Source organism: Pararge aegeria, chromosome 15, assembly GCF_905163445.1.
Source record: "Pararge aegeria chromosome 15, ilParAegt1.1, whole genome shotgun sequence".
Taxonomy (NCBI): Eukaryota; Metazoa; Arthropoda; class Insecta; order Lepidoptera; family Nymphalidae; genus Pararge; species Pararge aegeria.
In genome coordinates, this window is record NC_053194.1 from 6,542,636 (window position 1) to 6,556,958 (window position 14,323).

Here is a 14,323-nt window from a genome sequence, read left to right on the forward strand (position 1 = left end):
TATTATTAATTTTATTTAAGCAACAACATCCAAAATCTCTCCATTAATTTTATGATTTTATTTAGGTTTCAAGCTTGCACTCTACTATTGTGATACGTACAACTAGTACACTAAAACGTAATAAAAAAATGTGTCTGCATTATAAGAAAAGTGAGAAAACGGAGTTTAAATCCGCTGATTTTTATATGCAACGAACCCTGATAAAAAGAAATTGATTCCGTCCATAGATTAAAATAATTATTTTATTATATTGTAATAAGCATTAAATTTATATGTATTTTTTACTTATTTAATGTTAACAAAGTATTAAAAAATAAATTAAAGACGGTATGATTTACAAAAGGACAATATTTTATTTAATTCATTGTGTTTCAAAATAAACTACACCTTATTCACTAGTATTTACAAAAATATCAAGATTAACAGACCGTCATCACCAACTTCCAACGCTGTTATGCGAAAGTGTTGATCGGCAAATTTTTTGGCCCCAACAGTGGCACCAACATTGGGAATTACTGTCACACATTGCTGCCAACGATGGAACCAACTTGTGGAGCCGGGGTCACACATAATATTTTTGCCTTCGGAACTCATTGTTGTTGCGCGCCCGTGCCATATTGTCAAACGATATTGGATAATTTTCTAGAAAACAATGTTATCACGAGTCAATTAAAGTCTAAAACCTTTGCTAAAAATGTCATTGTTGTGATGTGCTTGCTTCTTGTTTTTGACCATCTAAAGCCATAATATAGTTGTTGGAAAACCTCTATCTGACCTCTTCTGTGTTTAAATCTTTTCCTTGTTGCCCACAGTTCATAGTTGTCGTAGGAATTCCAGTTCCATTCAATAATTTGTGGTGGTTTGGAGTTAGACTTTCTAAAACCTTTGCTGAAAGTTGCCTTGTTGTTGGTTACTAGACCCTTGTTGTTGGCCACCGAACATCATCTGCTGTTGTTGGTGGAACTCCTGTTGACCACCCCCGCCGGTGTTGTTGCCTTGATTTTGGCCTACAAAGTAAGGATAAACGAATTGACAAAATTAATTAATGAAATGACGTATGTCTTAGGTAACAGACCTTAGAGGCTGTTCTAGGCTAAGAGGCGCTGCCCACGTCAAACTGTTTGTAGGTTCGATAAATAATTAAATAAATAATAATAAATAAATATACTACGACAATACACACATCGCCACCTAGCCCCAAAGTAAGCGTAGCTTGTGTTATGGGTACTAAGATGACTGATGAATATTTTAATGAATTATATATACATAAATACTTAGAAAATACATATAAACACCCAGACACTGAAAAACACTTAATGCTCATAATAATTGGACCCGTCTTTTGTAAACTGGTTTTTTAAACCTATATCTATAATAAAATTATAAATACGATGCGTTGTTTTGGTTTGTTTTTTATGTTCGGTCCAACTACATTACAAATTTTGATGAAATTTGGCACATTTTAGCATGCGGGAAATTTCCACGGGTGTCGTATGAGGCGACTCAGGGGCAGCAGTGTGTCTATTGTGCTACTACTACCAACTTTGGGCATCTTTGGGCATCTTAAGAGAGGTATTAAGCCCAGCAGTGGACTGTTATAAACTCTTGATGATGAATCTGGGGATGGGCATAGGCAGTGCCGCATAGAGGGTATACACAGGGTATGCAGATGATATAAAATGAAGAAAATCTCCAGTAAGAGTTATAATAAAACTTAAAGATAGGCAATTTAAGAGTTATACAGGCCTACCGAGAGTGAATTTTATAAATACTTAATGTATTTATAACTCTGTTCATAGTTACATTTACGCACGCACACACACACACACACATAAATACACTCGCAACCACACACACACGCACAGACACAAACACTCATTCTGACATGGACACTTATGACCACGAGTACTTGGACATACAAGTGATATTAATTTCTTATTATTAAGCTATGTCATCGAGCGGGTTAGCCCTGTTTTCCGAGACACAGTCTCAACTAGTTCGGAGAAAAGGCACACTTTTTATCTGTGCAAAATATGTTATGTTTAAGTACTTTTGATTCTGTTTTGTTTTTCTTTATTAAAGCATTTTTTCATTTACAAAAAAAAACAACTTTTACTGGTGATTTTCTTAATTTTATATCGTCTGCATACCCTATTTGCCCGCCACTGGGCATAGGATATTTTTTATGGAACTAAGTTATCTTTATCAAGATGTCAAATTCAACCGAATTCCCAGTCTCATCTACGCTATTATATGTAAGAATGAATGAATGAATCAATACCTTTTTATTGCACACCGCAAAAAGTACAAAAAAGGCAAACACAACACAATATATAGGTACTACATAATTTGGCGTCCTTAGCTTTACATAGCGATCAGTGCGGCAACCAAAGGCGAGGAGATATAACAGGTAATAAGGTAAGGTAGGTAAGTTGTCGCTAAGGTAATAAAACAAACGAACCTGACATTCTCATTCTCTTAGCATTGTTGGCTGCATGATCATGGTTGTTAGCTTGCACTTGGTTTTGCTGTGTCTGGAAAAAAATAAACGCCTTTGAATATTTAAGGCGAAAGAATATCGACGAGTCCACCATTTTCTTTTTTTTATGTTTTTTTTTAACAACATCGGCCACTGAATATACTCGTATTAATCGAAAGACGGTATCCATACAAATAAGTATTACATGAGACAAAAAATGGCAGGTTTTTGAGGAACTATAAACTATCAAAGTTTTACTGCTAATGTTCAGTGAACTCAACCCTATTAAGTACCAAGGTAACCAGTAGTGCCTCCAACCTCAAAAATTCAAAAATTTAAAAAATTCATTTATTTCAAGTAGGCCTAATATAAGCACTTTTGAAACGTCAACTATGTCTGTTTGTAGTGACTCTACCAACGGTTCGGAAGGCAGATTCTAGATTAGAAGAAGCCGGCAAGAAACTCAGCAGTTGCTCTTGCCTCGAGCAGCTACGTATTAACATCAGGCTCTCCACATTGTGCTACAAGAATATTCTTAGCTACTTTGGTCACATTGCTCGACCACTGCCCAGTAATATTGATAAGTTAATACTTGTAGGTATGGTGGAGGGTAAATGACCACGTGGCCGATCACCTCGTCGCTGGTCTGACCAAATAAAGTCACTATCACAGAAGCTATCAAAAAGGCCGAGGATATGATATCAGGATGGAAGGCTGTAGTAAAAATCGCTACGATGGAACTTGAATCCGGACACTTCAGTAATGAAGTAGACGACGAAGGAGAAGAACCAAATAATGACAGTGTATAGTCAGTATATATTTGAAAATTTAATGTACGTTCATAAAAACATTTCTAAATTTAAGAAAAAATGTTACTGCAATAATTTAAACATTAGAAGTAATAAACTTACAGTGCAATATACTAGGTTACATAAAATTCATAATTCGTTTAAAGGAAATTGCATACAATTCTACAATAAACTACCAATTGACATCTTGGAGATATCTCTTAAAAAGTTCAAAGTTTGTATTAAACGCAAGCATATAGTCCTATTATAGAATAAAGGACTACGTAATCGATAAAAAGGCTTGGGTGTAAATTATTGCTCTAACCAGGTTGCTCTTCTAATAATTTAAAATGACATTGTGAGATGGTGATAACAAAAAAAAAACACCCGGCTATGTTTGTTGTGGGCTTCTTCTTAGACCAGGACGCGTTTGGAACCCTCGTAGCTTTAGTTTTAAGTTTACGAATGTGGTTATCGCCATCATCTCACTACCGTGTAATTCTAATGTACGCATCAAAAGTGCCACCTATAGGCCTACTTGAATAAAGATATTTTTGACTTTGACTTTGAACCAGTAGTGAGTCTCAGAACCCCTCCTTCTTATATTTGATAGGCTACGATGATTCATCATCACCATAATCATGATTAACCCATCACCTATCTACCACAGGGCACGGAATGAGAAGTATTTAGGCCGTAGTCCAACATGCTGGCCAAATGCGGATTGGTTGACTTCGCACGCCTTTGAGATCAAACTCTCAGGTATGCAGGTTTCGTCGCGATGATTTCCTAATCACTGTCAAAGCAAGTGATATTTAAAAGCTTAAAACGCACAAAACTACGAAAAGTTGAAGAAACCGCTGGGCAATCGCCGCTCAAATGATTGATTGAAATTAATGAAATAGAGTGGGAACATTGGTGTGTTATAGGTACATCGCCCTTCTTGTGGAAACTTCTTCGTTTCAAAGGATGGCACATTATATTATGAAAATTAAGCATAATTTTCATAATATATCATCGGATTTTCCGAAAGTAACGCCTGCTTCTATCCAATGTGGCACATTGTGTTTATCCCTATCTACTTCGTCCGTACAATTTCTGATAAGTTTCCTAAACGACTATTCATCAAAATATACCCCAACCGATTTTTTGTTCGGCTCCTAAGCTTATAAACTTCCTCAAGAATAAGATTACCAAAAACAAAAAAAAAAACAAAACAAATACGACAGTTACTTCCTCAGATTAGAAGGTTCAAACAAAATAAAATAAAACAGGAACTAATACTTCTTACATAAAAGAAATAAAAAAATTAGGTAATACAATCTTACATTGGGCTGCTGTTGCTGTTGATTTTGCCGCGCTTTGGAATCGCTCTTATCATCTTGATCGTCATCTGTCAAGAACTCCCTCTTTGGGTAAGGTATTGGACAGCCGGCGAAGACATCCTGAGGAAATAAAATATCTATAGTCGGAAAAAAGTAATAGGTTTTGACATTTGTCATCGAGACGTAACTAGTTATGGAACCATAAGACTCGGGACTCGATACTCACGATAAATCAATTCAAGTTTGTATCAGTACTTGATTGATATTATTATGTATTGTAAAGTGTTCGTTCGTTCAAAGTATTCCTTTAACATCACAACCAATACGCGTGACTGGCTGTTTATACGTCCACTTTTCAACATGTTGAAACAGAGTTAGTACTATATAACAACAAACATAAAAATCGAGTCAAATCACTATGTTTAAATTAATGTCCAAAATAGAAGAGCCATAGTTAACATAATAGTAAACAATATATATCAAACTTAAACGAGCGCACAGTCAACTTTACAAGATGAGGAACGAAAAACTGCGCAGTGCGCGCGGGGACGCTTCAGTCATGTGCCGCTTGGTCAGATACATCAACTCATACTCCTTATTTAGAACCCATTTTGAGAACCAAGCTCATTCTTTGCAGTAAAGATTACAACACAATGTTTAATTTCGATATTCAGTAAAAAAATGGTTACAGCTCTAGTATAAAAAAAAAGACTGAGAACGTAACTGTTTTCGGAACGTTTCGCAACAATTATAAATTGCTTGCTACTATAAAGTAAGCGCAAAAAGAATACTCGCGATATATTCTTTCATATTATTTAACGTCCCAAAAAAATTTACGTATTTTTAAAACACTGTATATAATTGATTTTTGTTTTATTGTTTCTTTCAGTTTCGTTCCAAGTTACATTCTATGGTCTTGCACAAATGTCAAAACGGGCCTATTACATTTTTACGACTTATAGTACATTTTTGATCGAAGCACATACATCTTCTTCCTATCTATACTACTATTATAAGTCATTGCATCTGAAGCAATATGTTCGCACGTCGCAATAAGGAGGTAAAACCTTACACTTCTTTTGTAATAAATTAAATCGCCGCACCATCCGGCAGGGTACATCTTGCAATCACCGCGGTCAAACGTCACTTTTGTTTATTTACTTTATGGAAAAGTGACATTTGACAGCAGTGATTGCAAAATGTACGCCTGTCGCAGCCTGTCGCGAGATACGTAATCACCCTGACGTTATTTGTCTTACGTAACGTCAAAGGTTGTCTATGAAAGATCGCTTTAGCCTTACGTCATCCCATTTTCTATTCACAAAATTACTAGTGTGAAGAAACTAAAACTAGATAAATACTAAGTATAAATAAACAATAAATATACCGGACGATAACGTCGCCACCCACGCTATTACTTGTACTTGGATTTATCGGCTCCTAATGGTCGTTGTGTGGTTTTAAATAGCCTACAGCTTCCTCAAGTATTAGGCTATCAAATGCAAGAAAGATTATTCATTTCTTAGCGTAATAATTAACGAACCGAGCATGGCCCACCTGATTGTAAATGAAAACACGCCGCGTCTAAACAAAGCAACACTTCGCAGGGTATGTGACGTACACGCCCTTTAAAGTGCGGCGCAGTCTATTAAGGTGATGAGCCTCATTTCCCTGTAATGACACCGGCAACCACGCTCTTTAGACTGGAACACTGCAATGCTGTTTTGCGAAAATACTTCCGATATTCTACTTCAGATTTTCTAACAAGCAGAAAATAACCTCGTCATCTTTATTTCAAGAGCTATGCTTGGTATTTCTTTGAGCCATAAGATCCGTAACGAAGTGATTCGCCAAAGAACTAAAGTAACTGACATAGCCTTTCGTGTTAGCATATTAAAGTGGCAGTGGGCTGGTCACGTTTGTCGGAGGACCGATGGACGTTGGATTCGAAAGGTCCTCGAGTGGAGACCGCGTGTCGGTAAACGGAGTGTCGGACGCCCCCCAACTAGATGGAGCCACGACCTCCGAAAAGTGGCAAGCATCGACTTGATGAGGAAATCCGAAAATAGGAAAACTTGGCGCAGCTGTTGATGGCTGATGATTATGATTGCCTTTATCCCAGAATACGTGAGGTCGACCCATATCTTCTTCCAGTCATATATGTTAGCTGTTACTCGTATATTCACTAATACTCGTATATTCTCTTGTAAACAATCCATCCATCTCTTGTTTGGCCTTAAATACTTCTTTATCCTTCCATGTAAATATTTCGTATTCTTCTTGTAGCTCTGTATGTCTTCTAGTGGGAGGCTCCAGTCGTTGGTAGGCGCTAATCGCTTGGCTGCCAACATCGTTACCGTTGTTGGCAGCCGCCGCCATCCGTCTTTGTACAAAGACGTATCACCAACCGATTTCGAGTTCCGGTATGATGTTACCGAGAGGGTTTATGCCAGCATGATGAAAATGCAGTCCAGGGCTGAATTAAAGTGGTTCACAAAATTTTTATAAATTAGCAGGAAATAAACCTATGCGAAATATGAAGAATAAATAAACAAATTAATACCTGCGTTGGTAAAGGATCCTCGGAGAAATAAGGATCTTGCATGGCCTGTTCGGAAGTTATTCTTCTGTTGGGATCCATTAGCAAAAGCCTTTGTAGAAGACTAAATGCCTTGCTGTCTGGTTTAATTTTGTGCCGGTCCATATATTTGCTGAGTGAGCAGTTTTGGTAGCTGAAAAATTAAATAATTCGAATTTAGACTTTTTTTCGCAGAGGGTTCCTTATCAAAATATGATTATAGATTATACATACAACGTGTAAATCAAAACTGAAATATCTCTAAGACGTCTGTGAATCCGACACACTAAAAGTTTTTGAGTTAACCACTTTTACTGAAGATACAGTAACTCCTGTCACTTTATTAGGTCTAAACGCATCGCTTAGAATAGGTACTATGCGTGAGTCGATCTTTGATCTTCAATATGGTTGTAATAAATAAACACTTAGAATGTTTTTAATTCGTTTGTTTGTCTTTTGATTTCATATTTTTACAGGTTGATTCCGTATGAAATATCCTTATGCACCATTCAACAGTATTTCGTTATTCGGTTATACGTTATATATATATCTTTTAATTTGTAAAAGTTTAAATTACTGTAAGTTTAGATTGCCGTTATCCGACGCAAGGGTTCCAACAACAATAAGCTACTCAAAGAAAACCAAATTTCTTTTAAGTATACAAAAATATGTTATAAGACCGGTCTATTTAATATTTTATTATGCATAAGCCAAATCTGTCTTGAAAAATCATAGAAATCGGCTTACCACACAGTTTTAATAACTTGTATTAATAATTTTAATCAACTATCTACATACTTGTTATAAATAAATACTGCCTTGTTCTTCAAGCGGTTCACTACAGATCACGATTGATGACATATTAGATTTTTGATTCTAAAGTTCTCAATACCAGCCAGGATTTAGGAAACAGGCATGTCCGTTCCATGATAATAATAGTTTAAGCCTGCCAACATGCATTGGCACAGCATGGTCGGTCTTTGCCATTAAGCTCTCTCTTTTTTGGGAGACGGGAGGCCGGTGCCCAGCAATGATCAGTAAGGCATTAATATGCTGAAGATGATAATAGATGTCCCACTTACTTTGACCTTTTGAAGTCTTTCACTAAGGTGGCGTGCTCTGGCATTTTTCTTATATCTTCCCAATCCTTCTCCTGTGGGAAGCCCATGACGTTAAATATCCTGTCCAATTGATCGTGGTGGTAAGGATTACTTGTTTTGATATCTTCTTGGCGGCAGTGAAATATTGGTTCTGACGTTAGTAGCTCTGCAAATATACATCCTATTGCCCATATATCTGGAAATTATATATTTGGTATTAGCAATTTGTTCAGAGATCCAATAGATGCTCGTTTCCAAGATGTTGGTGTAGCGACGCTGCATGGGGAATTATTATTATTATTATTTATTGTTATTTAACTCTTTATTTGTACACCACTATGAAGTTAGGAAAATAAAAAAAAAACAATAGAAATACGAAGACAGAAGTAGAATACAAAAGGCGGCCTTATCGCTTAGTAGCGATCTCTGCCAGGCAACCTTTGGATTAGGACAAGATGAGCGAGAGCGGACAGGTGGTGTAAAATTATTATAAACCTACATTGAAATAGCTAAATACAAATACATAAACAAAATTGCACAAATAAGAAAAATATAATAAATAAATATAAAATAATAAAGTAATGGATACTCAATCATACATAAATACTTAAGAACACATAAGTAGATAAAAAAAATAAACACAAACAAGGTACTAAAAGTCGTCATTATTGAGCAAGATAATATGCTTTCACCGCGTTTTTAAATGTTACAAGCGATTTTGCCTCACGTATATTTAGAGGGAGCGCTTCGACAATTCAAAAGCTTGCACTGTAAACTAGTTTATAGTCACTTCGTCTTGTAGAAAAGTATGTGAAGTGTCAGCATACGACATAAATGCACTTTGTGTGCGTAAAACTTGTGATACGTTTCTTCTGCTATACCACAGTATATCCCGTCCCACCATGTCGACTATTCACCTGCCGTTCTCAAGAATTGGACCATCAAATTTAAGCTATTAAAATATCCCTTTAACAGTGAAGGGTATCTATCTATCTATCTAAGGGTAACATCGTGAGGAAATTTGCTACATGAGTTTTCAAAGTCTGTGAAGTCTTTAAATTGCACTTGGCCCGCCTGGTGGACGACAGCCTAAACCTATCTCATTCCGAGGGGAATCCTGTGTCATGTTTTGGACCGGTAATGTTTTGTTGATGATGATGATGATATACCCCAAGGTAACGCGCTAACGTTCAGTAAAATGAACCTCCAACTCCTATTTAACAACTTAGACTTCGGAATTTTTATATATCATTAAACATGAGTTTCACTAATTTGTTAACCTAAACACAAATTTTCATACGATGGACTTCCATAATATAAACCTAACTTCTGTTATACAGCTAATACAGTTTTCAGCAAAACTTTGCCTACCTATAGCCTTAGTGTAATGCCTTGCGCCTAACAACAGCTCAGGTGCTCTGTACCAAAATGTGACAACCACAGGGTCCAAGTCGGCAAGTGGTTTTAACGGCGCGTTGAATAGTCTCGCAAATCCCATATCAGCAATCTTCACCCTGCCCCTTTCTGGCCCTTCACCCATTACCAAAATGTTGGCTGGTTTCTGGAACAAAACATATTATGGTTTAGAGTTTATATGTGGATTGTATTTGAACTGCAAAGCGGCAGAAAGTTGCAGTTTAAATGCACTTGTGCATTAAAACCGGTTTAACAGTTGACATTTGGCTTTTGAAAATAAGATAATTGCAAATCTAGCGACTACAAGGCGTAAAAAATATTTTTTTGGGCTAAAAACTATTTACTTGGTGTGTAAAATTACACAGTACTACTGCTTAATAGACTACAGCCTAAAGCCCTTAAAGTTTTTAAACCTTAAGGGTGCCTTGAGTGAGTCAGTGTTATAACAATAATAATTATCGTTATTATTGTTTCAGTCAATGGTCTTCTGGTGAAAAGCTTTAACCAACTTCTTAAAAAGCTTTTGCTTAGTTGTTGGATCAAGGGTCAGATACAAAAGGCAGTAGGTAGTCCTTGAAAAGGCTCGTATTGTGAGGTTCCTCACTCTAGAGCCCTGCCCCCTGGTTGCTTGGTCGCTCAAAAGCCCCGCAAGCGAGTAGTGTTTTTTTTTTATAAATTGTTGTTTTTTTTTTATATATATTATTTTTTCATTTTATATATATATATTATTTAGAAATAATAATAATAATAATAATAATGAAATATGAAGTGGAAGAGTCACTACACAGCGACAGACGTGACGTTTCAAAAGGCCTACTTGAAGTAAATGAATTTTGAATTTTTTGAATTTTGAATCTGAATATACAATATCCAGATATAAATTTTTTTATCTACATCACAACAACAACAATTATTAAAATATTCATATATACTTACCAAATCTCTATGTAAAACCCAATTAGAATGCAAGTAATGTATGCCATCTAAAATTTGATAAAGTAGACTTTTCACCATGCCTTTAGGGACCATTACAGATTTCTTGTTAGCCTTCGCAGCTCTGTGGAACTTTATAATGTGCCATAAATCATGCTCCGCATAATCAAATAACAACCATACTTTTCTATCTGTGTGTGATAGAAATACTCGTATAAGGTTAATAACATTTGAATGCTTCAATTCTCGGAGTAACTGTAAAATTAAAGAATGATATTGTTATAGATTTTTTTTTTATGTTTATGATAACCACTCGAAACTCTTTAAAATACTATCATCCTCAGCAATACTTAAAGAAGTCTAATAAAGGCTAATAGGCATAGGCCTAGAGACAGGCCCACAGGGTAGAGAGATACCCTGTTATGGAAAAGGCCTGTGCAACATAACTTACACCACCCTGCTGCTCAAATAAGGGTTGTGTAAAATTGTATAACAATAAAGTCAGTGTTTTTGTGTGAAATTTTAACATAGTAATATCTACAAACATAAATCCGAACTAGTAGAATTACTTATCCACATTCTGATTTTAAATAAATTAAGATAACATAACAAAATTTCTCAAGATTGCACTACCTATTCTGATCAAGGGAAATCATCAAGATCCTAGAATCTAGCCCAATCAAAATATGATAGTCATGTTTAACTTCTGGTATAGCAGTTAAACATGACTATCATATTTTGATACAAGTAAACAGAGCTTTGTGACAATAATTCACAAGACTTGCTCAAATTGTTTAAGGTGAGCTAGGTTTTAATATAAGAGATACAGAGGAGTTCCACAGAGGAACCATTTGGCTTTTGCTAAAAATTTGTAGAGTTGATTATAACCAGGGTTAGTGTAGGAAGGGATGGGTGCTAAGTGGCAAGTTCTTGTGGGCTCTTCTTTAGTTTTAATGTTAAAAAATATAGTTATCACCATGGTCTTAGTGGTAAACATTCTATGTACACATCGAAAATTCGTTTTAGAGTTGTGACTTGTTCTATAGGAAAGAGAGCAAAATGATCTCACTAAGAAAGTGTCAATTGATATACCGCTATTTCTCTACAAGCCGACATAGAAAGGCCAGTTCCCTCAATCTGTTTGAGGGCGTAATCTTTAGTATCCGAACCGTCCTTTCTCCTGGCTTTATAAACATGGCCGTAGGTGCCTCTTCCAACTTTACAACCTTCATAATCAAACAAGTCCTCAACTTTGGATCGTTCGTTTTGAGTTTTCATTTTAAATTCATAATCCATCATAACTGATGCCATGGTTTTGTTTTGGAAGTTGTCGGCCATTATGTCAGGTAACAAACAAACTTAAACAAGCTCAAAAAGTGACTCAGTTATTCACTTTCAGGTACTTATTATTTTAAATTTATCAAAGCAATAAAATTATCGTAACGAAATTAATATTTAATAGTCTGTGTTTAATCGTCCCTGTCGTTGTCTTCTGAAGTTCACCACAGATTTTTAAGTAGGATATCATCAAGTATGGTTGTCAAATGGAAGGTTGTCACAGATTAATGAGATTTCAGATTTTCAGGTGTTGTGTTATGTGCAGTGTGAAGAGCATGATATTATAATATTTCACACACAATATTTCACGAAGCAATTAATAAATAACGCCTAGTCTAAGGATATTCCTAGTCATACATTAACCTTCGACTGACCTAAGAGTTACTGAAACGGGTTTTCTACAGACATCGGTTTATCGCCCAAATCATTAGGTATTTGATTTGGGCGGTTCCTAGGGTAAAAATGGGCATCCGACTAACAAGTGTTGGAAATTGGAATAAGCTAAGGGAGTAAGGGACTCTATTTTTTCATTTAATATCCTGCCAGATTTGTTACTGCTTTCCCCAGTCTTACTGCTAAAGTGTTGTGGTCTTGATAGTATTTACTATTGATTTAATTTGTTACTATCTGTTATTTGCCTTGATTGCTACTTATAGAAAGAAAGTTCATTACGTAAAGCATTAGAGGGAAATAATAAGATGCCAATTGTGAGTTCTGACACACAAATGTCGTTCATGACGTAGCCAAAGGAAAAGTTTGTTTTTGCGATATTTCATTTAGTTTTTAAGTTATTAAATTGTGCGCCTAAGGTTTTGTGGTGTGTGTTTTGGGCTGCAAAAGCGAAGCCAAGGAAAATTAGCTAGTGTAACATTTCACTCGTAAGTAAGTAAGTAGTCATAATTAAATTTAATAGTTTTAATAACATAGATAAAAACTGTCTCCTCTTTGTTGAATACACGATGTAAATAATTCATTATTTTGCTTATTATTAGTAAGTAAACCTTCTTCTTCTTCTTTTGCTTTTTTAGCTTTTGCAAAATGAAAAGTGTGCAAAAACGTTGTATTTTGTCAATGTGACTTAACTTGGAAGATCCACATCCACAAAGAAAAATATATAAATATACACTACTTTTTATAAATCTTATTATTCCAAAATTAGCCGTACGTAATGGAGTGTGGCCTTTGGTTAGTGTTTATAACTGAAAGGAAAATATATTATCAATCGTGATAGGATATTTAAAGCTTAATTTTGTTAGATTGAATATATTTACATCCAAATTTTACGACTATAAACTAGAATAACAAAACTCTCGACATTTGATGGAGTAGGAAGGACATCGAAAAGTTTATGGAGGAGTTTCGGGCAGGAAAACAGAATATGAGCGACCGATCGTTCGTCAAGACCCCATTCATACAAGGAGTGGTCCCGTATTTTCAACTCACTGAGATGTGTGCAGTGCAGGCATGACCGATACGCAGCCGACTTATTGTGGATGACACCCAACGATTCATATTACGGAACATAAAGAACCATGGTTGGCGTTGTATATCTGGTTGAACTAATTAATAGAATTTGCCTTTAATAGTCATCGATTTGCAAGAGAGATCGAAGATCGAAGATGGAGGAAGTTTTAAAAATGGACTAAAGAACTCATCTCAATGGGGCAAGTTTCGCACACACATTAACAGTCTCATTACCTTTTATACCCATGTGACCTGGTATCCAGGCCAAAGTGACAAACAGGCCTCTTTTCGGGCTGCTTGCCGTAGGATTTACCTGATCTAAAAGATGATAAAGATTAAGACCTTTGCTTTGAAAGGGATTTGCCTTAGGCGCTTGAATGCAGCTTAAAGAGTCAGTCAATATAAAAGATTGCTTAATATTATGAGATTCTACAAAAAGGATGTTTTCAAGGATTTCTAAAGACTCCCTAGTGAATACCGAGGATTGTGGTTTGCACTTGAAATTTACACATATTTCACTTTTTACAATTTCAAGCCAGGATTTCATTGCTTCAAGTAAGATTTTGTAGAGTCTCAAAGATTTTAAATGAATTTTAATCAATTTGTTTATGGGGTTTAATTCAAATAGCCCATAGTCTAAATGACTGCCAACTATGGCATTGTATAGAAGTTTTTTAGAAAATGGGAGAGTACCCTACCACACCCCTGATAAAGTCCGTTCCCTAGCTAAAGATTATTGTTTTTGGTATTGATAACAAAAAACTTTGCAACTGATAGTTTAAAAATCTCAAAATAATTGGTATACGCAGTGATTTTCACAGAAAAAGAAATTATTGTTTCTAATTTATATTTATATTTTCTAATTTATATTAATTATTGTAAATTGTAACTTTGAATTCGGC

The 14,323-nt window shown here is 35.5% G+C and overlaps 1 protein-coding gene across 1 annotated transcript; it reads right to left on the reverse strand.

The window, feature by feature from the left end:
- Window positions 1–330: 330 nt before the first annotated feature.
- On the reverse strand, window positions 331–12,107 carry LOC120630011 (cyclin-dependent kinase 8). Its single transcript, XM_039899128.1, has 8 exons — window positions 11,712–12,107; window positions 10,623–10,874; window positions 9,642–9,831; window positions 8,253–8,466; window positions 7,156–7,324; window positions 4,596–4,712; window positions 2,462–2,534; window positions 331–1,007 (listed from the first exon to the last, which is right to left on the reverse strand). The coding sequence occupies exons 1-8, from the start codon at window positions 11,955–11,957 to the stop codon at window positions 877–879; spliced, it is 1,392 nt and encodes a 463-aa protein (XP_039755062.1). The 5' UTR covers window positions 11,958–12,107; the 3' UTR covers window positions 331–876.
- Between the last annotated feature and the right edge of the window lie 2,216 nt (window positions 12,108–14,323).

Excerpts from the sequence above, each read along its gene's own strand:
- LOC120630011 (XM_039899128.1), bottom strand. The coding sequence starts at position 11,957 with ATGGCCGACAACTTCCAAAACAAAACCATGGCATCAGTTATGATGGAT. Across the intron at positions 4,713-7,155 it reads AGGATCCTTTACCAACGCAG|GATGTCTTCGCCGGCTGTCC; the intron begins GTATTAATTTGT and ends TTATTTCCTCAG. Across the intron at positions 1,008-2,461 it reads TAAGAGAATGAGAATGTCAG|GCCAAAATCAAGGCAACAAC; the intron begins GTTCGTTTGTTT and ends CTTACTTTGTAG.